This window comes from Aspergillus oryzae, chromosome 1 (genome assembly GCF_000184455.2).
Source record: "Aspergillus oryzae RIB40 DNA, chromosome 1".
Classification (NCBI taxonomy): Eukaryota; Fungi; Ascomycota; class Eurotiomycetes; order Eurotiales; family Aspergillaceae; genus Aspergillus; species Aspergillus oryzae.
The window spans coordinates 1,008,075-1,034,835 of record NC_036435.1 but is presented as its reverse complement, the minus strand read 5'-3'; the positions used below and the strand labels follow the sequence as shown (position 1 = coordinate 1,034,835).

Here is a 26,761-nt window from a genome sequence, read left to right as displayed (position 1 = left end):
AATCTTAGAGACGAGGCCAAAAGGACAAAAGGAGACGAGTGGAGTGCGTGCCGACTAATTAGTATTATAGGGGGGAAAGTTCAAGAATGAGGAATAAGAAAGAAATTAGCCGATTCCAAGTTTGGCGAATGAATTAATTAATTCATTAATTGTCATCTATGTGAAAAGGTTAGTCGGTAGCAGTGACTAGCACTACTAGTAGTTAGCTCAAGATATGCAGATAATGATCGGACGTTGTTATTCGGGGGTTAGCAGTAGAACTTGGACCCTAATCATTACAGTTTAGCCCCCTGCAACTATTAGGTTCAACCCCCCCAAGTATTCCTGACTCGCCATCAGTACACACCTATTAACTGCCACAACGCCCGGACGGTACGTTCTTGGATGGTACTGCATTGCGCATCAGTCTGACTGGTTGGTTGATTTTCTGGCGGGAAGTCGTCGACGGATGATTGCGGTACTTACTATTATGTACGGCTGTAGGTGCGACCCGGGTATATTGTACGGGATGCGGCGTACATTAATGCATTGTACAGCCTTACCAGGGCTGGCCCCTTCGAAGGAGATCGCCTTTGTACATAATGTACTAACCAGAACATACTAAGGCTCTGTCTCAGTTACCTACCCTAAGTAGTCGAGAGTACGGGTCGGGGAGCGCGGAAAACGTGATCGGGGCAGCAACTAATTTTTCATCTCCAATCCATCCGCCCCGCTTGTTCGGATAACCACGAGGGCTGTCAAGACTAAGTTATTGTATGTAATACTGTGTCAGATTCATAGCTTAGACCTCACCTGTTTTTTTTTTTTTTTTTTTTTTTTTTTTTTTTTTTTTTTTGTTCTCGGGTCCACTCTCTTGCTACGCGCCTTTGTAATCGAATAATAGGCAATGATCGTAGAGACAGGGTTAAAAGAGGAGAATGATGCCCGCGTTCTGGAGTGTAGCTCACCCAATGTGGATCTAACTCTCAGCGAGCTAAAGATGGGGGGGGAAGACAAAATCACATAACAGAGGTGGAGGAAGAATTCATAATTTGAGTCACTATCCACGAATTAACGACGTGACCACGGTATTCCAATCAGTCTGCCGCTTCTTGTCGCCGAGAGGCTGGGGAAACCAATGGCCAACGGACAATCACTACCCTATGCAGGAAAGAGTTAGCATGGGAAGTCGAGACCATGGGTTGAGGTCAACACCATTGCTTCTAGTGTAAGCAAAATGATTGCCCCTCCTTGCTTTTTTGTAATTCTTTCCCTCGTTTTTCTGACTTGTTCAAGGACATTTAGATCAGTCAAAAATTTTTCCTGGGATGGGGACTGAAATAGATAATAAATTGGGATTCTGTAACTAAAAGCAAACTATTGCTAGTGGATCAATAACAATCCGGTCGAGAATGACTGAAACTGGAACGAAGGGCCGAGTGGTGCGACGTCAGACGCCGAACAAGCCCTAATCCGAGAAATGGCGTCGTGATAACCTTACCGTTGTAGGAGTGCCAATAATAGACATCTGTCAGGTACGAAGGGGAGTGCAGATGTCCGATCGCTCGTTTTGATATCAGCAGTGGACGTGTCATGTCAAGGTACCCCGAAATACGTACAAATGTACGTCAAGGTACACTATACTCCGGTGCACCCTACTTCTAACATTTGCATAGTGGTACATGGTACGTGAGGCCGTCCACGCAGGAGCAATGGCGATGTACGCCGGCAAGGCCCTTGTCGGAAAGTGTCCGAGCTCAGATTGGCATAGGTAAACCCGAGAGAGTATGACATCAGTAGAGCTGAAACTGATCCGATCAGACCAAGTATCGTATCGAAAGCCTAGGCAATATCCACTTCGATAGTGTAGTACGAGCAACTGCCAGATCTGAGTGTTGTGGGGATAGAGGTTGTTTCTTTTGGACCCCTTTATGAATTGCACTTCGTAATTAGAACCAGGATATAGCGAAGCTAAGCAATCAGATTCCCAGCTTCACAATCCCAACAAATTAGTATCTATCAGCTTTTGGGAACATTCTTTGTCTGTCACCATTACAACTCATTGACCGCAGACTGTGGCTGTCATGTGGCTGCCTCGAAGGATCCGCGATACCCATGCTAAAAAATGATACAAGGAGAGTCGAGGGAAAACCTGAAAAAGAGATAGGGAAAAAAAAAAAAAGAAAGAAAGAAAAAAGCAAAAATCAAGTAAGAAAGAAGATCCCGAGTACTAAGCCGTCACCGACAGTTATAGATATGAGAACCACAAGAAGGAAGGAAGGAAGAGACGTATGCAGCCTCCACTTCCTCGCATGCCACAGACAGTGTGGTGGTAAAACCACGCATCTACAGTCATCTGACAAGCAGATTTTCATTCAAATTCTTCATCTAAGACAAACAGTAGCACCTTATGGAATAACGGAGTTCTCAGACATAGTAGTAACTTGGTCCATCCATCCGCTGAGGCTGTGCATTAGTTAGCATTGGAGAACATCAGATCTCAGTGCAAAAGCCGAGTCATGCTACCAATCACGAGTGCCCATCAGGAACAATAATTGCTCAGACACGACCCTCATTGCACTCTTTTGTGTCTTCGCTGATCATAATTGCCTATGTATTCGTCTCCACGCGGCCACTGCAGTTCTAACTTGACCTTGGTTGATCTTTTTTACCCCCTCCTCTTTTCCTTAAAATCTTGACTATGATTATTAATGTTAATATTATTGTTTCGACGAACCTCTTCTGCCCCTCGCCACCAGGTCAGAACCTCAGGGCGTTTAATAGCGCACCATCCAGGTATAGAACCAACCTCTTAATCCACCCGAATTGGTGTTACTTTACTACCGAACACAGCCCTGTACGACATACAATTCAAGGAGTGCATGAATCAAGCTCGAGGGGGGAATAACCCCAAAGAAGTATAGCGGAGATAGACAAATACAACGTTGTAGAGTGACCGAGCTTTAAAATCCCGCGCAGACCGCTTTTCCAAAGGAATAAGAAGAAAAAAAAAATTGTGTCATTGACAGTTAATTATAGACAGGGCATCTCCGTTAAGTATCATAGAAATGGATGTATATGTAGGTACTATACTCCGAGGAAAAAAGTCCCAGCGTGCATTATCAATTTCGACAAATAAGAGCCATGATTGGTGGTGTCAGCGATAAATCTCTGCGATTTTTCTCCTTCCCCTCCCAATTTCCTTTTCATTATTATCATTATTCAACTGGCTTACTTGAATTTTTCTAGTAAGTTTTTTCTACGAGGTTGGGTTGGTAGTATCCATGGATCTGTCCGGCGGAACCGGCAGAGTAACATGGGAACATGGAACCTAAAAGTTCAAGGGAACTGGTAGGCTTTTTTACGCGACCATTGAATGGTATGTACTCCCATATAAAAGTCAAGTGCCGAGTGCAACCCGCGAGAATGGAAAGGGAGACAGAGACATTTCCTTAAATGGATGGAAATCCAGATGCAAAGCTAAGACCTGACCATTACTTCTGCAAATTGACAGGAATCTGTCGGATACGTATCATGTAAGACAAGAAAAGGTTGGGTATGGAAATACGACTACCCCTCCTGCACCGTAACCCGTCAGTACCGGTAATAATATACTCGGTCGAATCAGAGAACTGGGAAAGAAAATGAGTAGTAGGACAGAAAGGGGATGCATAATGCGCCCGTGAGCAGAGCAACCCCGGACCCTGCACCTGCAGGCGCATGATTAGTCGCAGAGATATACACTGACACTCGGGCCTACGACCACTAAATTATCCCATCGGTCTTCATGGCGGCACTTCACTGCCGATTCGTCGGCGATGGGGTTTCATATACTTCAGCTTAAGAGCCCGCCATGGAAGCGACCAGATTGCAACCCTTTCTTTTCACTTCATCTCTGTGGGGAAACAATGCCTGGACCACACCTGTTTCAGACAAACATACACATACCAACCAACAGGATCGTAATTTTCGATCCCGGGAAGTGCCTCTGGAAAGTATGTACCCATGTATAGGGGTGGGTCAGTCACCTTCACCCAGCTAAGGTAGTAGCAGCAATATACCTATCGGTAAATGCTCCAACTACGCAATCAGGTGACATCATATGTTCTGAATTGCTCCCAAAGGGGAATCTTCCCTTGAGTCCTCAAAGCTCCATCTCATGTGTAATAATTTTCTTCGCTTGCACGCGATGACCGCGTAAACCAGAGGACAGTGCTACATTCGGATCCTTGGAAGCAAAAGAACCGGACGGAGCTTTCCCAACTCTGTCAATCGTTCTAATTTTGTTCCTACTAACTTTTTAGTAGTCTAAGCCAGAAGTTCTAGACCAACCGTCGGGAGAAAAGCATGTAAGTGGTCGCTTTCAACGAGAACGGAGGAAATAATAATAAAAAAAAAGAAGCACAAAAATGGAAAAAGGAGAAATCGTTCGTACTGCAGAACCAAAAACCCTATTCCAGATTCTCAGCGTCAACTTTCTGTCTCTCCTCGTCCCCTTAAACAGGATTGCCCAAAAATGACCGTGCATCACCACGAGTAGCAGTGCCGAACATACTATCTCATGATTCAGTCATCTATCCCAAACGAGTGATCGTGCAAATCCAGGCGGTAGTCGGCAGAGCGCTGCCCGTGCGCGAACCATCCTCTCCCCCAATCAAACGTTCTATGGCATCTCGCCGAAAGCTGTCTCAAGGGCTGGGCCTCTTGGACATGTATACTTAGCGAAACACTTCTAACACAACCCGTTGATCTCTCGTGACGATTCGCCACCAAGTTCTCCGCTCTTACGCGGTCTCAAGAACCTTAATTGATTAAAGCTGTTTACCGCTTAACAATGGTCACTGTAGTCGCCAAGTTAGCTGGGAAGCTCCCTATGATGTTCAGGGGCCAGGGTTTTACGAACCAATATCCTCATCTGCAAGCTCGTGTGTAAGACCCACACGCTGCGGCTGGTGCTTAACGGAGCGGCCATAGACAATAGCCTGCTTGAACTGGTCCTTAATCGTCCGGTGAATCGCGTTACACTGATCACGAGTCAGTAAACATGCTTGCGCTCTTGTGACAGGATGTGATGGGAAAGAGGGTACATACGAAATCTTCAACGGTGGATGCGTTGGCTCTCAGCACAACAGGTGCAGTGTAGTCGGGTGCCTTTCCCTTAGGCTTAGTGTAGACTCGCCTGAGGTTGAGCTTATCCCACATCATCTCCAGCAGTTCGTCAACGTTCCAGCCGTGCTCGGAACTAATAGGGCAGGCGTTGGGAATCCGGTAAAGCAGGTCCAGCTCTTCGATTGTGATAGAATCAATCTTGTTCAACGCATATACGACAGGAATGTAAGCCCGACTCTTTGCCTCGAGAACATCGATAATGTCGTCAATTGTGGCGTCGCATCTGATTGAAATATCTGCAGAAGAAATTCTGTACTCGCTCAAGACAGCTTTGATTTCCTGGAAACCGCATCAAAAAAATATGTCAGCCATGGTTTATTTCAGCCCGTGGACGTGCTGGGTACTCACGTCATGGTCAATATGCGTCAATGGGACTGTGCTAGTAATCGCGATACCACCCTTATCCTTCTTCTTGAAGACGATGTTAGGGGGCTGCTTGTTGATTCTGATTCCGAAACCTTCCAATTCGTTCTCAATGACCTTTTTATCGACAAGCGGCTTGTTGACGTCGAGCACAATGAAAATGAGATGGCAAGTCTTCGCCACAGCAATAACCTGTCGACCACGACCCTTGCCGTCTTTGGCACCCTGGATAATACCGGGAAGATCGAGAATTTGAATCTTAGCACCGTTGTATAGCACCTGTCCAGGCACGGTTGTCAAGGTTGTGAACTCGTAGGCCGCAGCTGTAACAAAGGGGAAGGAAATCATTAGCACCTATTGAGACCGCGCCAGAATACATCTGGACATACCTTCAGAGTGTTGGCCTGTCAATCTGCTCATCAAGGTACTCTTTCCGACAGAAGGGAAACCAATGAAACCACTAGTCCGAGTCAGTATCAACGGCGTCCTGGCAATGTCGTCTCCAATACATACACACTAGCGACACCGGTACGAGCAACATCGAAACCAGCTATATTTCACCCAATTAATGAACTAACTCATGTCAAAAGGGTGCGCTTTTCATAAGCACTTACCACCACCTCCACCGCCGCCACCACCGGTTGGGGTCAAAAGTTCACGCTTTAGCTTCGCAAGCTTAGCCTTCAACTGTCCTGCATAGCCTGTCAGTCACACCAGACCGAGACTACCCAGCACCTGCATCTGCGCATACCAATATGATAGGACGTCGCCTTATTCTTCTGCGTCCGTGCCATCTGAATAATCGGTCAGTCCGGCATTCTGGCGGGCAAGTATCGCATTATAAATTTCGACACGAACCTCATCTTCGATTTGCTTGATCTACAGTACGCATGGCCAGTCAGCATAATAAATTCAGTCATTATCGGAAAAACAGTGCTTATAAAAATTTTAAAAAAGACTATGGGCGGGATCCAACCTTCTCAACTGTGGTCGACATTTTGGCGGTTTTATACGAGTTTTACCCCTCGCAGGCACAATATACTCAGATACAATAAGAAATAAGTCACAAAGTTCCGTGCTCCTATACACGTTCTAGCTTTTATCTCACACCAGCCGCGCTGTGGTGAAGCCCCAAGATGTTCGTATCTCGTTTTGCACTGGTGTTTCGCAGAGTCTCAATCTTTGAAATTGTGGCCGCCACTTCATTCGTCCGTTAGTCGGGCGGAGAAGAACGAGAGCGATCACTGATCACATGGCGGGGACTATGGCCTCAGGCGTATATCAGGCATCAACGCTTATCCTCGGGTGGCAAGCGCGTTATCGGACATGTTCCTTCCATAGCTTTGGCTATACAACTGTCTATCACTTTAAACTATACCTCAGCATTGCAACGTACCTTTCTCTACTGACCCTATCATTGATTATACCAGCATACATTGTTCATCATTCCTAGAAACCGCATCAACTACTAATCATCAAAACACACAATCTACCCAAATCATACATACCAAAACATCACGCCTCAAATACCCCAAAAAACAAACACAACTAAATTAAAGACCAAAAGAAAAAGAAACAAAGAGAAGATGCCCTACCTCCAACCAGACCCAGACCCCGAACCCACCAGCCAACCAACCAACGCCTTCGACCAACTAGTCCAAGATCTAAGTGCAGCCCTGGGTCCGAGCTCGGGTCTGGACTCCGACGATGTCGACCCGCTCAACATCCAGCGTCTAATGGACCAGTATACCTCCAACCCGGAAGAATGGCAGCCGTTCGCGCTGTCCGATCTCAGCAAATCCTACACGAGGAATCTGATCGACGAAGGCAACGGCAAAAGCAATCTGGTGAGTCATGGTTTGCATCCCTCCTCGTGCGGCCTTATATAGATCAGTCACATGCAAGTATACCTGCATGCATGATCGGAGTCCACTCACGTGCTGATATATATATGATCTATCAAGCTTATCCTAGTATGGAGTCCTGGGAAAGGAAGCGCGATCCATGATCATGCGAATGCGCATTGTGTTATGAAGGTATTCCTTTACCCTTTCTTGCTTGTTTCTCGCTCGTCGTCTTGGCCAAGGGAAGGTTGGTGGGGGTGTGTTGGGCTAATCCAAGCGCACTAGGTCTTGAAAGGGTCTTTGCAGGAGACGTTGTATTCATGGCCCGACCAAAGTAAGCTCGAGCATGGGCAGATTTCTCCGCCGCAGATCAGGAGGGAAACTACGTACGGCGAGAATCAGGTTACGTATATGTCGGACAAATTGGGCCTTCATAAGATATCTAACCCCGATCCGAACAATGTTGCTGTGTCCTTGCATCTTTATACGCCGCCTAATGCTGCGACGTACGGCTTTAGTGTTTTCGATGAGCGAACGGGGAAGGCTTTTCATATTAAACAGTCGAATTTCTATTCTATTCGAGGGAAGAGGTGTTCGGCTCTTCGGAAATAGTAGTGCACAGTAGTGTGGTGGTCTTTGTATCATTATCCATTCTTATTGTATTATAGCCTTGTTAAATAGTGGGTTGGCATTTTTTGTTTTTTTCCCCTTCTGGTGTCTTATGCTTGTACCTCTCCATATGCTGGTGTAGGATACGTGACTCAATAAAGGAGGCTTTTATTCAGGAGTATCCATGTGGAACATAATCGTGCTAGACTACATAGTCGACTGCTGCTAGCCAACATATCCTTGCTTAACCCAAAAAAAGACATGGAAGTGGACAACTTGGTCTCCATGCATGCTGCACAAGAGAACAATGCATATGCATAACGTACTGTACAATAGGAATATACAGTGGAAGTAGTGATGAAAACAGAAACGAAGTATGAGACAAGGAGACAGAGTGAGACCCAATGCTGAATCAACTTCTTTCCTTCATTATGAATACCTACGGCTGCGTTCCCTTGCTGCTCTTTCAATCCGCTCGAGAAGTAGATCCGGGTTCTTTAGAACTTCAGAATGATGCCGCTGAAGTTCCTCGAGACGTATTGACGGGTTCTGTGAAGTACCAGTATAAGTATGCCACTCGAAGGAGATGCAAAAACACATCAGCCGTGACACCCACCCATTCTTCCTGGTTTGGCACGCCTTCGGCAATGGGTAACTGCCCCGAGGTGGACCTCTCGCCTAGGACGTTGGAAGAAGGCGGTGGTCTCCTAATAGGGGCTGGGGTAACGGGAAGACTGGGCCGCTCTTGTTCGCTAGGGAAGTCCGTTAAACGCATACTAGACTCTGCACCAGCAGTTTGCTGGTTTGCAGAGCTGCCCCACCCGCCGATAACCTGGACTTTGGCTCTCCTAGGTGGTGCAATGGATTGAATGTATCTCTGTATTTCTGGAACATCATCCCATGCATTTGACCTAGAGTAGCTGTCCCATGACTCGGATCGTTTTTCGGTCGTCCAGGATGCCGTGTATTCCACGGATGACGTGGGGGGTTCTTTCGGAGAGACTGGAGAGAGCATGGAGCTAGGCAACGAAACCGATCCTTGATCATCATTTACGAAAACCCGAGTCGGCTTGGGGGCCTGATTCTCCCAAGGGAAAATTTGGCTAAGTTTCTCTGGTTCCGGTTTGGTGCTGGGTACTTCATAGTACATATTCTTCGGAGCCTCGGGGTAAAAGGGAGGGGGCTTGAAAAGCCCATTGTCCTCTGACATAGTATACGTCTTTGACTCGAGAGCAATTCCTTCGGGCTTTGTATTGAGGGGCGGTGGTTCCCTAAGAAGAGTAAGTTTCGGAAATTATCCATACGTTGATTATTAGAGTAACTCACCGAGCTGGGTCCCACTGCGTCCTGGGGGGTTCAAATGTCTGTGGCTCAGGGCTTGGGGGAGGTTTATGCGAGTGTTGCGGGTGTTGCGGGTGTTCACCCATTTCAGGCATGGGTTCATCTGGTTGCTGGTAGACTTGAGAGTGCACGGTGTCTGGAAGCGCTGAAGAAGCGATTGGTATGTTGACTTGCGTCGTTGGGGGTTGCTCGACATGGAAACTAATCGGTGCTCCGTCAAAATGTGGCTTTATGTACGCCGACACGTGCTCTTCTCCACGAACATATTGCGGAACAACACTCAGGACCGGTACTTGCACACGCTTGTTATCATGGTGTTCCTTCTGGATAGGCTGCACTGCCTCAACAGGCGTCTCTACAGGACCGGGTGCATTTTTCACCTCTTGGTAAGGCTGCGCTTGAGGGGGGGCATATGCACTTGTCTCGTCACTCTTGGGCAGTGTTTGTGTGACAGGAGGATGTTCGAATGGCACCTCTGTGTGCATTTCCAATGGGCGCTCATAGGCAACTTCTGGTATCAGATTCTGTGGAGTGGAGTAGAAGGATTGCACAGGTAGTGGCACTGGTTCGGAATCTTCCCTCTGGCTTTGAAGGTTACGCTGTGGAGTGACAGGCGCATCGTCCCATTGGTTTCTTGGTATCTGGTGGATTCATCAGCTCTACCGCAGTTAACAATATCAATGCGAGAGTACGGAAGCTTACAGTCGTGACAGGGTGATAATGTCTATCGTAAATAGCCCACCATCGTCCCAACAGCTGATTGTATGGTGATTCAGCCGGAGACACCTGCCTTGACATATTCCACGGCTTCTGAGCTCCAATGAAATGGACTAGATTGATTGTACTCTGGAAATGTTTGTAGGCGGGGATGTACTGGTAGTTTGCGCTGGGCGTGCAATTATACGTGAAACTTAGTCTATGCCAGTTTCGAAAGTGCATGTTTAGCAACCCTTGGTCTGCGCCGTCAAAACTAATGCCCCTCTCAGCAAGCGCCTTCAGAGCAAAATAATCTTGCAGATTGGGCCGAAGAACCATTACACCACTGTTGAAGATATCTGGCCAACCCACATCAGGGGCTGCCGCGAAGTCTATATCGAGGGACAGGAGCTCATCGGGAGCCCTGACCGCCACAACATCACAATCGATGTACACTATACGTTCGAATTGTGTTTGCTTCCAAAGCTCGATCTTGGTAAATGTGGAGATGAGGTCCGGTCGCTCCATAAGCCAGAGATTCGCTGGCGTGTGGTTTGAGGTTGAGTGGACTGGTATGAGCTCGTCATATACGGACTAAATAACGCCAGTCAACATGCTTGCGGTGGAGACCACATGCGTGAGCTATTGAACAGAAGACATACCTGAAGTTCCCTAATTGTGGCCGGTAGTAAACTATCAGGCGTATAGAGGACAACCAGTCTGGCTTTTGTCCCATTGTCACGCAAAGAATGGGCTAGTACGACAGCGCCTGAGGTCAATTAATTGATTAGACGGGCCATATTGACAGTCGCCGAGATACCATATTTTTACCAGGAAGATAGTGATCACTCAACAGAAGCTGCGGTTAATGTTAGTCGCGACGGTTTTCAGTTTTCGGGGCTTGGGAACGGTACGAACATACCGTGCAATACACGGCGCCCTCTTCACTAGCCATCCCGTCGATAATCGATATTTCTACTTGAAAAGTAGGAAACTGGAGGTAAACCAGTGAAGCGACGAAAACAGGTTGGGGGTATTAATGTATGGAGACCCCAGTTAGGCAGGTGACGTTAGGGGCTCCTCCTAACCCCGCCCACCAAAATACGCCAACGAGAACGAGCTTGTATGATGATGGATCCGACCAAATTGATTTATGCAGGAACGGCATCCCGTCAGGACAGATTACAATCGTTCCATTGCGACGGGAAAATCAAGTAAGGCATAAGTTGTAGTCGTAGAGAGGTAGATGCTTGAACTGTATATCGGACGACTACTTAATCCAGGTACCTAAAGTTGAAAGAAATCGGACGATGAGGGGAAAAGCGGAGAAGCTCCAAGTAATCGGAGGCTGGAACAAGTGGAAGCTTGGAAGCCGAAAGTCCGGTCGAGAACCCGTGCCATGGGCGCTCAGATCCCGTGTTTTTATTACTAGTATGCAGGGGTATCGTTAAGTATGTTTGATCATCAGCAAACTCTCAATCTGTCCATAATAGACCCCCGTTATCGCCCGTCGCTTATTTGTTACGTACTCCCTGGACGCCGCCTAGTCATACAAAGAAGTATAATAAAGGCAAACATAGAGCAAACCTCGAAGCCCGACATCGCAGCAGCCGTTCCCAGTCAAGGGGCAATGCGTTTTCACTTTCGGACGGTTACGACCGCATCCGGGTAATCTCTCTGAATCGCAGCGCCGATATCCTCCTTTTCACCTCCAGCGGCCCATTCGACAGCTCTGGTCAATGCAGCGCAGCTTTCACGCTCCAATGGCGTGAAATGCCCAGACCGGGGCAATTCCACCACCTGACTGTTACGGACCAGATAATCCGAAAACCCATTCAGACATATTTGTGGATCCAAGGCAATATCAGCTTTGCCCCAGATAATAGTCGAATGAGCTTTTAGTACACCGGTCAGCCCATCGTCAAACAGTCCAGCCCCGCTACTAGCTCGATGGAGCTCATTCCCTCCCGAGATGCTGTGCAGATCGGCAATTGTTTCGATAGATTTCTGCCAGCGCGAAGTAGCCGCCTTTTCCCGATAGTAGCGGGCCATGTGCTGGAAATTGCCAAGGGCGCGCTCCTTTACAACCGAAGCAGGGTATCCCTCACCATCATATGTTTGCGTTCTGCACTCCTCCACGGACGGGCCCAATGAGCTTGCCATACACTCGGCAGCATCTTCGAGACTGAATGGCGAGTTCCCATAGGATCCCTTGTGGGCCAATTTCAAGAAAGAATAGTTGCCACCTGTACCAAGGTACACAACGAAGGGCATGGGAAGTTGCATGACAAATATATACCCCGAGAGAAGTAACTGGCGGGCAACTGGCTTCAGCGACTTGATTGCTTTGTAAAGCGTCGAGCGAGACTTGATTGGAGAACGCAGGGCTGTTTTGAACATTTTCAGTGACGAAGATAGTGATCGACGAATATTGGAGGCAACCATGCTAACCTATACACCAAATTAGCCCCATAGTAGGTTATATCATCCTTCATTGAATATACATACCAATGGACCATTACTCAAGATAAATCGATCTGCCAACTGAGGAGCTTCGGCGGCAAGGCGCATGGAAAGGACGCAGCCCCAATCATGGCTCACAATCACCGTCCTTCTTTGGCGTATACCGGCATCAGTATCAATCCCGTACTTTGCCCTAATAGCAATGATAAATCCTGCCAAGCTCTCCAGCACGTTCGTCGACGAGTATTCCTCTAGGCTATCAGTACCACCGTATCCGGGTAAGTCAACCGCGACCAAAGTGGCCGCCTCCTGCAGAGCCTTCGATTTAAGGAGGTGGCGCCATACAGCCCAGCTATCAGGGAAACCATGGATAAAGATAATTAATGGTTTATCAGCTGCAGGGCCTTCGGGGGGGTCGTTAGAAACATAATGGAACTTGAAACCATTTCGCAGGATGATATAATGGTGAGAGAGACCGGACCAAGTCTTCGAGAGGTTCCAGAAGCGATCGCGAGCTATTGAGAAGGTTCACAGGTTAGTGAGAGAAAACCAAGTGCAATTGAATAACACAATTCACCACATACCCAGCTGCAGCTCCAGATGCTCTTTCTCAGTAGTCCCCCTAAAAAAGAACCCTTTCCGTATAGCTGTGAGTCCGTAAAGAATCAAAGTGAAGAGCCCATAAGCAAACACGAATGTATGTTTCAGGATGCCCGACAATGCTTTAGCCATGTTGTGTATCTTTAGGAGTGCGACCCCCCGTTACACGATTGGCAAGAATCAGATGTTCAGGGACTCAAAGACAGACAGCAGAGAACTGACAGCAAACTTTCAGCTCTATGTTCAGAAAACAAATGCTTTAGATGAATGTGCACTTTTAAAAAGAAGATTATGTGTGCATTTTGGAGCTCAGGATAATTCAAGAAAGGAGGAGTAGTTTTCCGCCACCCAGCAGCTCTCTCTATATATTAGCTTTGGTGGCTGCGGGCGGGAGCTTTAAAACGGCTGGTGCATGTGATTCTGTGGAGTACCCTTCTTGCCTCACTGTTCAGGCCAGGGAACCTACCATTCACCTCAAACTTAAAAAAGTGCAGCCTTCTCCATAAACGCTCAGTGAGCAGTGAAATAATATGTCGCCTTTGCTCGGGGAGACCCTGCGTCTGTTTGATACCTACCAAATAATGAATGGACTTGCACTATAGACTCATTCGAGCATTGTCCTATGACCTCATCCTACCTACATAAACCGGTTGAAGTCTATACCGTGTAACATGCTTTGTCTCAAAATAACTTACCAGAACCGTGACTGCTACTCAGAAATCTGACAAGTTAGTGGACATGGATGTCAGTATCGCTACGGCTGCAGAAAAGCCAGCAGATGCTGCGTATGTTTCAGTTGCCATGACAACAGGGGTGATAAGACCCTCTGCAGTATAGGATAGCCCATCAAATGCATTGAGTGTAGGTAAGTATACAAAAACGCCAGAACCCCTCCCATTTAATGCATCTAGCCAGTTCGCAATCATGTTGACATGGGTATTGTACAGGGCATAAGTAGTCGTAAACATAAGCAAAGCAAAGAAAGAAGCGAAAATGCAGAGCAAGAGAGCCATACATGGGTTCAGGAGATAAATGATGAACAAGATCAGTCACCTAGATGGCAGTCAAAGGGAAAATCCCAGGTTCTCCCTATTGTCGTCGACTAGGCGCCCGTATCTATCCACCCAAGGTTAGGAGTTGTCTAATCATGTGGGGAGGAACTACTCACTCTAGCAAGAGTCTGAAAAACCAGACCTCCAAATCTTCACGACGCAAGCTTTTTTGCGCCCAATCCCGACTCTGTTGAGCTAGTCGTGGTGCTGCAGTCCTACCCTCTTCTTCTGAAATAAAGTACCTCGTAGTTTCCACATACTCATCACCTGTCAAACTCAAGGGAACGTAATGAACCCATGGCTTGAGCCATTCATCATGCCATTCGCGGAAGACGGCAATTTTGAAAACCAAGCTATGGCTGCGCAGAAAGGCATAATAGCGGCCACTGAAGGCATTCCCATCGATATCGACCAGGTATTTGAACGCCCAAGCATCCTGCTGGCCGGCTGGCTCACCCACAACGAAATATTCTTGCTGCGCAGCACAGTCATTCGGGTCACATTGGCCAATATATGTAAACTTGACATCGAACTGGTCTCGGTAAGGATCGAAGTTGACCTCGTTCAGCTCCCACTGGTCGTTGCCATTTTTTGACAACACTTTCGCTGTGCTCTGAGTATTGATGTTGCTGACGAATCTCTGTCGATGCTGACGTCGCCATCCGCCTGCTCGCGCAAACCCACCAGTGGTGGAGCCCCTCCAGTACAGTTTGTCGGCCTTCGCATCCCAACTGTGATCCTTCCCCTCTTCATACGGTACCTTATCAGCCCAATACCACGGGCTGGGGTAGAGTATGTCCTGAAAACTTGAGATCTTGCTCTGAGAGAACACTGGGAACAGGTCACGGACCACGTCGAATGCGTTGGCCCGGTCGAAGAAGCCATACTTATACCGAAGAGAAGGTGTATTACATATGTCAGAGAAAGCGGTCGTGTTGTAGATGAACCCCAAGTCACCATACGCATAGGCTTCCAGATTATCTGGTTCACTCTCATTAAGGGAGCGCGCGGGGGTATCCAGCGGACAGGAAGCCCGAGAGCTTGTCCAGGTAGGCTGATGTGCAAATCGGTTGAAGCGCGTGGTGCGCACTTCATCAACTCGGTCGCCCTTATTCAGGTCGGCAGGCTTATCCGACCATTTGTTCACCAGTGGTTGATCGTGGAAAGCCTTGGGGATTACATGATCTTTGGCAAAGTTAACCAGCCTTTGGAGGTCGTCGCTGGGGACAATCACTCGGGGCTCATCGTGGGTGTTGAACACTAGATCCATGTTCGGCAAGTACCGAATAAAGCTTTGCATCATGTCGACAGTCGCATCTTGCTGCCATTCGTATCCTTCGCGACCCCCTTCCGTGTGCGTAACCTTGCCATCTCTGATCAGAACTCCGATCACAGAGTTGTCATATCCTAAGGCTTCGCGGGCTCTTTCTCTTATTGTCTTCGGTTCTAGAGACCAAAATGGTAGAAGAGAATGATAGATAGTATCGTATTCGTCAATTAATTGGACTCCCTTTGCTTGAGCAAACTGGAACCATTTGTCGAAGTGGGGAGGAGGATGCATGTTATATCGACGCCGATATTCCTTCACCGCATCAGCCAAAGTCTTCGATTGTCGTGACTGCAAGTGGCTAAACTCCTGCTCAGCATCTTTAATGAGACTGGACATTGGGTGGACATTTTGTGGATGAAGTGCTTGGCGACCTTTTGAGGGCTCAATAGGATTTGGCACAGCAACCGAAGGGGAGGGCGGGTAAGAGGACGGTAAAGGGTTCGCCTCGAATGGCGCATTGAGACCGTTGGACAAGCGAGGAACCGTTGTATCTCTAAGTAGAATAAGGGAGATGCACACAAATACAACGGTTGCTAACGAGACAACCAGGCGTTGGCGTCGCATTCTGCCACCTGGAGGAGAATCTCTATGCATGATGGAAAACGAGGAAAAAGCATGGACGCGATTTTTATGAACGAGGGACATGGTCAATGCCTGCATACATGCGCCAAAGAAGGGAGAACGAAGGGGGCGTTCAAGGCGCAAGGGCGAGATACCTGTTGTCCTACCTCGAGTCAACAAACAATTGGCTCAAAACAGAAACCCCACACGGTTGACGGACGCCAAGAGTCGCATGTTCTTCTATGAAGCCGTCAAAGGTTGTAGAATTATAGATGATGATAATAAAATGATGACCGTTTGGAGACAAAGAATAATCAAGCGGTCACGTCAACCTCATCGAATGACGACAATCTTGACGAGCGATGACCCAAATACACGGACGTCTGTTCCTGGTCGGTTTCCCCCGAAACGATGTTGATCCTAGCGGGGAGGATCTGGCGAAGATCCTGGTCATGCTAGTGGGGCCTGCAGTTATGGCTGCTTACGACTAACCCCTTTCCAGTAAGGCGGTTGATAATCCATTGATCCATGATCCATGATGGATGGACGCAATTGCCCCGTGCTCTCTTGAGATATAGCCCAGGCACACGTTAAGGTTATAAACCCTTGTTCTCTATTTAGTTACATAGTTGCCCCTTTCCCTCTAGGGCTCGGATCCCATGAACGGGAAGACCATTTTCTCCCTCCTTTTCTCCGGCTCCACTCTCCACTGTAGCATTCCGATGTTCTTCATCACGGCATTATAAAGAAGAGACAAGTTTTGACTGACCTATATCTAGCAGACCAGGAGTTTGTAAATCTTAAATTTACAAGGGATCAAATCGCTGTACCAGGTATGCCCTTGCTTGTAAGTCAAGAAATAACATTGGATCTAAAACGCACTCTAGTAGGAATATATATATGTTCCTGTGAGCAGGCATACTTTCTCATATGACCGGTATCCTGGAACTATACTTCCGCCACATCAAAGCCCTCAGCTGAGCGAGACCATTCAGCGTTGTATTGCAGCCGTGGGTGTATGTTACAGTGGAGACACGTGCTTTCCCGGTTCCCTTTTAACTTGAAGTATACAAGGTAAATACCCTTCGGCCATATCATGAGTTGTACGTGTATGTAGAAAACTATATCAGCCAGCCTGATGATTTAATACAGCCTATATAGAAAAGCTGTGCGTCTCTCTACCAGGTCCAAGTTCGGTGGACTATCATTTATGCTTAAACATAACATATTTTATGAATTTCAATAAGACTAGGGTTTTCTGAATATTACTATTTCTATAGTCTGACAAAATACCTTCTCGAACAAACAAGACAATGACGATTGTCTCCCCCAGACCACGCAGATTCACCCAAGTCCTATAATAAATCTGTCGGTCCTTGGGGTATCTCAATAGCCGGATGGTCAATCCTCTCCCGCAGCACCCTCGCTCGACCTACAGCCCATACATTTCCCATGAAACAAGATGTCTATTCATTTTCGTATCTTACACAAACAACTAGGCTTACTATATACTATAGGTACACCATCAGGTTAAGCATCTACCCCAGCAGCAACCCACACACCCCATTGAGAGCTGAGGCACCCAAGGCCTCAATCACGAAGATCTGCGCCTGAGCCACATGGAAATACGCCGCAATACACAACAACACCACTAACGAAACATGCCCATAATAAAACATCTCCCTCCTAGCCTTAACAGAAGAAGTCGGCCACAATTGCACCCAGAATGCAGTACGCAATGGCCGGACAAAAAACAGGATCATGAATGCGAAGGTCAGGCCGCCGAATCCCCACTGGACATCCGGGTCTTGGATGCGCTTTGCGAGCAAAGATCCGAAATCTGGATGACTGGACTGAGCGAAGAAATTTAGATACAGTGCCGCATGTACGGCTAGTAATGGGGACATGACTATCCTGCCAAACAGGCGGTGGTATGGAGTCAGTGCTGGTTGCGAGATAGATGTTAAGCTGGACATCATGGATGGTGTGGCTGGGTTTTTGGAGTTGAGATAAAATGCCGGGGCCATGAGAACTTGAAATGGTAGCTGGGAAAGAGCTACGTGACCCAGGGCTTTGGTGAGATGTAGGTAGTCTGTTCGTGCGATGGTTAACTTTATATAACTTTTTCAATTGCCTCAGAACTGATGGGTGTGAATAAATACGGGGCGAAAGCAGTTCAGATGATATACAACGGTTAAATGAAAAAAGGAAGCAGCCTACCATTGCCAGAATTCCATATCGAGAGGCCCAACAGGCACGCCAACCAGGTAATACAGATAGTATACTGCTTACGTGTCTCTGTCCAATTTGCAAAAGGGGGCAGATCCCACCATGACCTCCGCCTGCGGCCGGTTCGGGAGTCATTCGGTTTATCTCTGGCTCGGAAGTAGCTGTTATATACCCGTACAAGTATTATAAAAAGTAAGAACGAGCATTGTGCATAATATCCGCGCAGACCTAGAAGTTCACGGCGATGCTGTTTCTCCGTGGGAGAGACAGAAACAAAGTGCCAAGGCCACTGTAATGACATCGGGATGTCGTTTATAGATTGGAAAGAAGAACCGAAATGGCAACAAATCCTTCACAAGAAGGAAAGAAAGTGGAAGGGTGGTAGTAGAACTTGATAACTGGTATGGCGACTATTTTTGGGTGTCTTAGTTATGCATTGCTTACCAGTGGCTAGCCCCTGGATCACATGATTCATCAAATACCGATAGGCATGCATAATACTCAATGACCGCGATACGTTTAGCTGGAGAGGTCAAGAGGGTCAGGCCTTGCATTATTAGATTTATGCACGATTATTGAACAATGGAACAAGAAGACTCTACATGTAAAACGCCTTTAAGCATTTCATCCCAGTCAGATGCTCTGACCATTTCTAAGGTAACAAAATTGACAGTCCTCCCAGAAGTAGTGTGAGTGCCGTTGTATCATTTCCCACTCGCACTGAAGGGCCTTCATACAGCGTGGGAGCATCTATCTAGCTAAGTCAACCGCCTACGGTGAAGTCTGCATGACCTCGTCATTACCGCCCGCAGCAGTTGTTGCGAAGTACCTGACATCCACATCGTCGTCCCCTTGAAGCTTCTCCAAGCTGGGAATAATTCTCTGCTGAATAAGGTCCTGACTACGCGGCGATGGCGTTGCAGTCTTTCCTTCCACGTTAGCCAAAGTCCCCTCCGCTGGCAAGCGTCGCAATGTGTCAATCAACACAGCATAAGACTTGGCAACGTTGAACCGAATATTTGGGATCTCGTCAGTGACCAATCTGTCCAGGATGGGAAGAATTGAGTTCTCAATGATATCTAAAGAGACGACAGGTGCGAGTGTCTGGAGAGGATGTTAGCTGGGTTTACATTTCCGTGGGATATACAATATACGCACGGAGATCGCGAAGCAAGTTGTCATTCTGTAAAGGTAGTTCGGGTGCTGTCCCATGGCCATAACCTTCGGGATTATAGAACCCTTAGCCCAGTCAACCCCAAATACCTCCGTGAGCTTTCTCAAGTTCTGCGTGGCAGCCTCTCTGATAGAGAAGACGGTGTCACCAAGCCAGCTCATACAAAGATCGCTGAGTTGCTCGTCGAAGAACTTAACCCCCAGTTGGCTGGCGAGAAGAGGGATATATTCGATGATAGCAAGACGGACACGCCATTGCTTGTCTTCCGCTAGTTGTACAATAGCGGGAAGAAGCGACTGAGAGAGCAGCTCAATGCCAATAACTGCGAAATGTTAGATGATGAAACTATGTCATCAGATTCCAAGCTTACCATTGTTGACCAACTCCAACTTCGAAATGATGTGCAAACGGACATCAGGGAACTCATCCTTGAGCATTTGGAGGAACATAGGGAGAAGGTGAGCGATGGTCCTGGCAATAGTTGTAAGCTTCACTAGTTCATCATTTTCAAAAAAGTTGGTTTTACTAACTCTTCCTTTCCAAGGATCGGGGCAAGTCCGCTAATCTGAGTACCCAAAGCCGCACGCACGTGCTGAGATGGGTCCGAAACAAGGTCTTCCACGCTGGTCATTATTTCATTAAGCAGTGTCTCCCGGTCGATCAAGCTGCAGAAGCCTATCTTCAGGTTAGGCCAGGAACCGTATCAAGTAAGCCGAGGAATAAATACCTGGAATCTGGCCAGCAATCGCAGTACGGACTTCAGCCTCTGTATCCTTCAAGAGCTTAACAAACGAGGGTACCATATCCCGAGTGATAACTTCTTCGTGAACAGCTTTAGCGATCTAGGAAGAAGGATTAGAACAAATAGATGTAAACTGATCATGCAATGCTAGAAGGGAGTACCTTTTCATATCTGTCGGCAACCATGTATCTGACTCTCCAACTCTTATCCTCAAAGAGGTTCCGTAGGGATGTCAGCAAAACACCGTGGCTAGGCTGCTGCTCCTTGGGGATCTCCTCGGCGATCGAGATAAGAATATCAACTGTAAGCAAGCGAACGCTGTCCTGGTCATCACTGGCCAGATATTGAAATAGGGGTATCATTTCTTCGATGACAACTGGGGTCTTCATTTCCTTGACAAACTTCGCCAAGTTGTTGGCAGCCTGTCTTCTCACCATAGGCGTGTCGTCATGTACCAGACCTCCGAAATATTGCCGGAGACTCTGCTGCAACGCTTGGCCAGACTTCTTGTATGGAATGCAATAAAGACCCGTTGCAGAGACTTTCGAGGTGAACCAGTCGGCTTTTGACAGACGTAGGACCATAGGGATGAAATGTTCTTCGATCTGCTTCTCGGAAAGCTGCTCGCCGATCTTGTTGAGGGATTCAACAGCCTAGTGCTCTGTAAGCACAGGATCAACGGATTCATTCGTTGTTGTATCTTACCTTCTCCCTAACCAAAGGTTCCTCGATAGCGGCCAGGTTCTCAAGGGGGGAAAGGAGAACATGCCCATATTCCGGACCACCAACATATTCTACGAAGTTGCCCAGTTCTTCACTCAGCGCAGTCAAAACTTCATCTTCGTCCTCGACAGAGTCTGCGATGGCTTGTGTTAGGTGTGCTCTGCTTTCCTAGCTGGTCCACGAGTGATGGCCGGAGACTGACCGTCAAGAAATGGAATGAGTTCCTCCCGGGTCCTCTCAGCCCCTAGAGCCAATGCAATGGTAGAAACGCGGTGAATAGCATTGAGACGAATGAGGACATCATCGTGCTAGAAAATCCGGGGATTAGATCTGTCGATATTTATGTGTAGGGGTACCGCGCCATTAGGACGGAGTGCTATACCTTCAACTCGTCAATAAGAACGGCGATAGGGTAGAGCTCGTCGTTTTCACCCTGACTCTCCATCTCGAATTCGTTTATTGTATGTTATGCTTTCAGGCAAAGGAGACGATTAGAGAGGCGAGGACGTGACAGGTCCAAGTCCTCACTTAGACCACTGGTCGATCTGATATCACGCGAACGCGGCGATAATTACGGGGGGGTTTTCTAAAAAGGGTGGGTTGTCATATAAAGTAACGACAATTTGCGGAGGCTGCTCGAATGCGGATTAGTTTCAGCTGTCGGGAAGAGTATCGGTGGTATAGGGAGGGATAGGTGGTTTGCAAGATCCCCGGAGCGAGAGGTTTCGTGGGGTTTGGGCCGCCGCAGGACAAGTGAGCAATAATAGCAGCAGTATCATACCTCGACAATTGGACCGGTACCGAGCGAACAATCGTCTGGCGTTAGTGTATCATAAGATATTAAAATGTTCAGAAAACAAGATAATGGAAAATAATAACAAGGTGGGAATAGATTTGACGGAGATCGCGAGTGGAGGGGAAGCTTTGGTCTGGAGGAATCTAGCGAAGGTGACGGTCTGCTGGTCACCGTGACTTTGGGAAAGCAATGGGGCTTGTGGCTGGTGCAAGGCGTCTTGCGCAGTTAATCTGCCGTTCCGTAATGAATTTAGGGAGGGGTGTAATCAGTGGCGGTGCACGGAGATGTGGCTGGCGCAGCGCCCGCCTTGAGGGTCAAGCCCCAAGTAAAAGTGCCACGGACTTTATGACTCCTCCACCGGTGGCATACTTAGACTCAGCGCAATCACTGAACCCCGCACACGGACACTTTTGCCGGTTGGACTTTGGGTAATTCCATAGAGTTACCTTCTGTGCGTGGGAGGCTTACTGAACCCTTTCGAGCCCCAATCTCTTTATCTTGAATCGCAAATACCCAACCCCTCACCATGCCCACCATTTCGGTCGACAAGGCCGCGCTCTTCAAAGAGCTCGGACGGGAGTATGGAAGACCTAGCCAAATTGTTATATCAATTGCTAATAGTACTTCTTATGATATTAGGTACACTACCGAGGAATTTGATGAGCTGTGCTTCGAATTCGGTATGTCGGGGTTATTGAGAGAGAGTAGTTTTTTAGCGGGGCTCACGCTGACTTGTTTAAACAGGTATTGAGCTCGATGAAGATGTAACGACTCCTCCCTCTACCTACCACCCGTCGCAATGTGGATGGACACTAAACGGAAACCTATAGACAACAAATTCAGACCGACCAATCGTGGATGGAGTGCAGGAGCCTCCTCAGCTCAAGATCGAAATCCCGGCCAACCGGTACGCATCTACTGATTCCCGGGTGATTGATATGTGATATACATTCTGAGACATCTGCAGATATGACATGCTGTGCTTCGAGGGAATTGCCCTCATGCTCAACATCTTCTTAGGTCGGAAGTCTCTGCCCAACTACAGACTGGTCGAGCCCGCAAATGGTGAGCTGCAGAAGATCATTGTTAAGGAGGATGTAAGTGGCTCTTAGAAGTTGCCAACGTGACGAACCCACGCTGAAGATATATGACAAAGACTACGAAAATCCGACCCTTGGTCTCTGGTGCTATCTTGCGGAACATCAAGTTCGATCAAGCTCGCTATGAATCCTTCATCGCCCTGCAAGACAAACTTCACCAGAACCTTGCAAGGCAAAGAACGCTCGTTTCGATCGGTACTCACGACTTGGATACGATACAAGGACCTTTCACCTACGAGGCCTTGCCTCCTAAAGACATCAAATTTGTTCCTTTGAACCAGACCCAGGAAATGAACGGAGAGGAGTTGATGGCCTTCTACGAGGTATGGTAACTGCATATGCGGCAGGTTAGGATATATGCTTACATCTGTAAACAGAAAGACAAGCACCTGGGTAGATACCTTCACATTATTCGCGACTCCCCTGTCTACCCCGTCATCTACGATTCGAAGCGGACAGTTTGCTCCCTGCCTCCCATCATCAACGGCGACCATTCTAAGATCACCCTGGACACTAAGAACGTTTTCATCGAGATTACTGCCCTCGACAAGACGAAGGTTGAGATTGTCAACAAGATGATGGTTGCGATGTTCTCCCAATATACTTCGGAGCCTTTCACGTAAGACCTCCTATTGCCTCCCAGTTCCAAGTTCCGGTAGCTAATCTCCTCTCATAGGATTGAGCCAGTTCAAATTGTCTCCGACCACAACGGCGAGACCAGAATCACGCCAGATATGTCTTCTCGTACAACTCAGGCCGAGGTCTCCTACCTTAACCAGTGCTGCGGCTTGAACCTCTCTGCAGAGGAAATCGCGAAGATCCTGACGAAGATGGCCTATACCGCTAGACCCTCCGCAGAATCCGCCGACCTGATCGACGTGGACATCCCACCTACTCGTGCTGATGTCCTCCACCAGGCCGATATCATGGAAGATGTCGCCATTGCTTACGGCTTCAATAACCTCCCACGGTCCTTCCCAAGCAAGTCTGGTACCATCGCCCAGCCCTTACCTATCAACAAGCTCTCGGACATCGTCCGAACTGAGGCTGCAATGGCGGGCTGGTCTGAGGTCTTGCCTCTCATCCTGTGCTCCCATGACGAGAACTTCGCCTGGCTCAACCGCAAGGACGATGGTAACACTGCTGTTAAGCTGGCCAATCCCAAGACACTGGAGTTCCAGGTCGTCCGCACAAGCCTCCTGCCTGGTCTTCTGAAGACCATTCGGGAAAACAAGCACCACAGCGTTCCCATGAAGATCTTCGAGGTCAGCGACGTAGCGTTCAAGGACCTTTCGCTCGAGCGTAAGAGCCGGAACGAGAGACACTTTGCCGCCGCATGGTATGGCAAGAACAGTGGTTTCGAAGTAGTCCACGGTCTTCTGGACCGCGTCATGGCCATGCTCAAGAGTGCGTTCATCACCGGTGAGGAGGGTCTCGAGAAACCCGGTATGAGCGACTCTCAGTACTGGATCGAGGAGCTTGATGGTAAGTTCTAGTTACCGCTATCACCCTGTTGCCATAGATTTGTTCCCTAACATACATTCCAGAGGCAACCTACTTCCCCGGCCACGCCGCTTCTGTTCACCTGCGAATCGGCGGCAAGGAGCACGTCATCGGTGCCTTCGGTATCTTGCACCCTACGGTATTGGAGAAGTACGAACTGAAATACCCCGTCAGCACGTTGGAGCTCAACATCGAGGCTTTCCTATGAGCGGTATGAGTAGAGCGAGCGAACGTGCGTAGATCTTAGATGTTTCATGGTTCATATATGTTTAGAAAGGTAGTTGATGTCATGAATGAGCATTAAAAGATAACAAAATAAAAGTGATATTGATACGAATGGTACTATCTATATCCTAACGGGATCGATGTGTCAGGCTAGCATTTCAATGTCGTCATTCTACAAGACTATAGAACAAGGGTCACATTCGCTTGTACTTTCATATCTACATGTTGGCCATGGTTTTATTGTTCCCGTGACTTAGTAATCGTTGCACATATTGAACCGTAAATTGCTTTTTTTATTTGCCCCCTAGTTTCGTATCGGACATTATCTTTTCCTACCTAGATGTTTCACTAGGAATTCAGGAACAGAGCTGTGGGACGGGAAGACGCTTTTCCTAGCTTGCTAGCGGAGGAAGATAACCAAATGGAAGATCATGTAGTTGTTTATTTGCGTCAGGTAATGATATCAGGTAGGACGACAGGAACGAAGAAAAAAGAGCAGGGCCTAAGAAAATGAAACCAATTACTCCTGCTGGAAAGTCTCCGCACCAGCACCCTCCTGGCCCTCGGCGGCCTGCTGCTCGGCAAGGCGCTGCTGCTCGGCAGCCTGCTGAGCGGCGATAGCCTTGGCACCGTAGTCCTGGCTCATGGGCTGGAGGACGGGCTGCTCCTCCTTGGGCTCGATGATGGTGACGGAGTCGGGGAGGGTCTTCTGGGGGCCAGCCTTGCCCTCGGGGTCGGAACCGCGCATGATCTTAACCTTGATACCAAGGACACCCTGGCGGAGGAGGACGTGACGGGTGGCGCTGTCGATGAACTCCTTAGCGGGCTGACCGGAGTGGATCATGAATCCGTCCTATAGCCAGATATATGTCAGCAATGCTGTTGATTTCCCTCCCTTCGTAAAACCGCAACGGTTTATTTCTCTCTTCACACCGCCTTTCTTCGCCGACAAAATCACGATTCATTGAGATATGCGAGAGAACGTACAGTGAACTTCATGGACTTGGCACGGGCAGCACGGAGCTTTCCGGAAACGACAACCTCGCAACCCTTGGCACCGCTCTCCATGATGAAACGGAGAACACCGTAGCAAGCACGACGGACGGCAAGACCGTTGAGGAGCTTGTAACGGAGGGACTCGCACTGAGCGACGGCGGAGAGACCGCGGTTCTGGACCTTGGCGGCATAGAGGGAGACGGAGTTCTCGGGGAACTTGAAGCGCTTCTGGATGAGGGAGGTGAGCTCGCGGATGCGGCGGCCCTGCTCACCGAGAACCTCCTGGGTGTGGGTGGCACGGATGACTGCAGAGAAAAAGAGCATCCGTTAGCAATCGTGTATGATCCTTTTCCGACAATTTTGCACCAGTAGACATCCAATTCATTCCGTCTCATATATTTTTCTTTTTTTTTTTCCTTTTGAAAATTTGTTTTCCCTTCCATTGTTTATCGCTCAATCCTTCTCGACCTCCCACAAAACAAGTGCAAAGAAAAAGCAATGGAATCTCAATCGGGCGACGTACTGATATCGGTGACGGTGGGAGTGACACGGACTTCAACGCCGGAGTAGCCCTCCTCAGCCAGCTCGCGCTGGAAGAACTCGTTCAACTCGGCATAGAAGACACCGTCGGCGACGAACTTGCGGCGCTTCGAAATAGCTCCCTGGACAGCAGCCATGATTGCGTTTCTGTTGGGTGAAGTGAGTTGTCGAAGAAACGGCCGAGGACGCGGTGGTTGCGGAGCACCAAAGTTGGGAAGTCGTTCAAAGGCGAAATAATCGGCTGCCGTTCGATCAGTTTTGAACAGTCGGCCTTTAGTGGGGTTTCTGCCCGTTTAGGGTTTCCCCTTCCCAATTCTGTGATAGGGTTAACCCTGGCCCGTCGCTTGTGCCCCTTCCCTTTTTGGACCTAGCCTGCCCAGCCCGTCCGCTGGCCTCAGGCACTTCTACTATGGGGCCCTACAATCGAACCTTAACCACTTTAGGTAATGAGCTCTCCATGCAGTGCAGTGTTAATATTTCTATGTAGTCAAACACTTTCCATCTTGCTATGCTCACATAGCCAATAAGTCCAGTGCAAGCCATGAAATGATGGGTTTATCGTTCCCCTTGCTGTATCTCTCTACTCAGACTGAGAACAACTGAAAATCTGAAGAACAAACAATTGACAAGCCAAGCACAGAGTCATGCACATATTCATAAGCGAAGATTTATGCCCATCGCACCCGGACCGATACCCTGCCAGTTCCCGTAGATATACCGATTCGT

The 26,761-nt window shown here is 48.1% G+C and overlaps 10 protein-coding genes across 10 annotated transcripts; 3 read left to right on the top strand and 7 right to left on the bottom strand.

The window, feature by feature from the left end:
* Nucleotides 1-3,832: 3,832 nt before the first annotated feature.
* On the top strand, nucleotides 3,833-4,701 carry AO090009000386 (uncharacterized protein; the record flags this gene model as incomplete). The annotated part of the gene is made up of 3 exons (XM_023235034.1): nucleotides 3,833-3,974; nucleotides 4,104-4,142; nucleotides 4,550-4,701. The coding sequence occupies 3 exons, from the start codon at nucleotides 3,833-3,835 to the stop codon at nucleotides 4,699-4,701; spliced, it is 333 nt and encodes a 110-aa protein (XP_023088638.1).
* A 99-nt stretch (nucleotides 4,702-4,800) lies between these two features.
* Nucleotides 4,801-6,508, bottom strand: AO090009000385 (GTP-binding protein RBG1; the record flags this gene model as incomplete). Its single annotated transcript, XM_023235029.1, has 9 exons — nucleotides 4,801-4,820; nucleotides 4,883-4,970; nucleotides 5,071-5,427; nucleotides 5,497-5,834; nucleotides 5,901-5,971; nucleotides 6,025-6,061; nucleotides 6,126-6,203; nucleotides 6,263-6,305; nucleotides 6,488-6,508. 9 exons carry the CDS (start codon nucleotides 6,506-6,508, stop codon nucleotides 4,801-4,803), a joined length of 1,053 nt encoding a protein of 350 aa, XP_023088637.1.
* Nucleotides 6,509-7,097: 589 nt separating this feature from the next.
* AO090009000384 (putative cysteine dioxygenase Cdo1) lies at nucleotides 7,098-7,640 on the top strand (the record flags this gene model as incomplete). Its single annotated transcript, XM_001816803.3, has 2 exons — nucleotides 7,098-7,358; nucleotides 7,476-7,640. 2 exons carry the CDS (start codon nucleotides 7,098-7,100, stop codon nucleotides 7,638-7,640), a joined length of 426 nt encoding a protein of 141 aa, XP_001816855.3.
* Nucleotides 7,641-8,393: 753 nt separating this feature from the next.
* Nucleotides 8,394-9,391, bottom strand: AO090009000383 (glycogenin; the record flags this gene model as incomplete). Its single annotated transcript, XM_023235017.1, has 3 exons — nucleotides 8,394-8,513; nucleotides 8,581-9,235; nucleotides 9,291-9,391. The coding sequence occupies 3 exons, from the start codon at nucleotides 9,389-9,391 to the stop codon at nucleotides 8,394-8,396; spliced, it is 876 nt and encodes a 291-aa protein (XP_023088636.1).
* Nucleotides 9,392-11,639: 2,248 nt separating this feature from the next.
* AO090009000382 (alpha/beta fold hydrolase) lies at nucleotides 11,640-13,196 on the bottom strand (the record flags this gene model as incomplete). The annotated part of the gene is made up of 3 exons (XM_001816801.3): nucleotides 11,640-12,452; nucleotides 12,510-12,979; nucleotides 13,049-13,196. The coding sequence occupies 3 exons, from the start codon at nucleotides 13,194-13,196 to the stop codon at nucleotides 11,640-11,642; spliced, it is 1,431 nt and encodes a 476-aa protein (XP_001816853.1).
* A 932-nt stretch (nucleotides 13,197-14,128) lies between these two features.
* On the bottom strand, nucleotides 14,129-16,010 carry AO090009000381 (putative capsule-associated protein CAP1; the record flags this gene model as incomplete). Its single annotated transcript, XM_001816800.3, has 2 exons — nucleotides 14,129-14,180; nucleotides 14,233-16,010. The coding sequence occupies 2 exons, from the start codon at nucleotides 16,008-16,010 to the stop codon at nucleotides 14,129-14,131; spliced, it is 1,830 nt and encodes a 609-aa protein (XP_001816852.3).
* A 1,535-nt stretch (nucleotides 16,011-17,545) lies between these two features.
* AO090009000380 (ferric reductase-like transmembrane domain-containing protein) lies at nucleotides 17,546-17,983 on the bottom strand (the record flags this gene model as incomplete). Its single annotated transcript, XM_001816799.3, has 1 exon — nucleotides 17,546-17,983. The coding sequence occupies one exon, from the start codon at nucleotides 17,981-17,983 to the stop codon at nucleotides 17,546-17,548; it is 438 nt and encodes a 145-aa protein (XP_001816851.3).
* A 1,024-nt stretch (nucleotides 17,984-19,007) lies between these two features.
* On the bottom strand, nucleotides 19,008-21,320 carry AO090009000379 (protein phosphatase 2A structural subunit TPD3; the record flags this gene model as incomplete). The annotated part of the gene is made up of 9 exons (XM_023235002.1): nucleotides 19,008-19,340; nucleotides 19,395-19,732; nucleotides 19,781-19,881; nucleotides 19,941-20,085; nucleotides 20,138-20,252; nucleotides 20,347-20,805; nucleotides 20,858-21,009; nucleotides 21,078-21,183; nucleotides 21,258-21,320. 9 exons carry the CDS (start codon nucleotides 21,318-21,320, stop codon nucleotides 19,008-19,010), a joined length of 1,812 nt encoding a protein of 603 aa, XP_023088635.1.
* Nucleotides 21,321-22,197: 877 nt separating this feature from the next.
* AO090009000378 (phenylalanine--tRNA ligase subunit beta) lies at nucleotides 22,198-24,482 on the top strand (the record flags this gene model as incomplete). Its single annotated transcript, XM_023234995.1, has 8 exons — nucleotides 22,198-22,250; nucleotides 22,311-22,351; nucleotides 22,515-22,578; nucleotides 22,639-22,768; nucleotides 22,828-23,094; nucleotides 23,149-23,390; nucleotides 23,448-24,256; nucleotides 24,319-24,482. The coding sequence occupies 8 exons, from the start codon at nucleotides 22,198-22,200 to the stop codon at nucleotides 24,480-24,482; spliced, it is 1,770 nt and encodes a 589-aa protein (XP_023088634.1).
* A 537-nt stretch (nucleotides 24,483-25,019) lies between these two features.
* AO090009000377 (40S ribosomal protein uS3) lies at nucleotides 25,020-26,172 on the bottom strand (the record flags this gene model as incomplete). The annotated part of the gene is made up of 3 exons (XM_001816796.3): nucleotides 25,020-25,352; nucleotides 25,487-25,800; nucleotides 26,019-26,172. 3 exons carry the CDS (start codon nucleotides 26,170-26,172, stop codon nucleotides 25,020-25,022), a joined length of 801 nt encoding a protein of 266 aa, XP_001816848.1.
* Nucleotides 26,173-26,761: the final 589 nt, after the last annotated feature.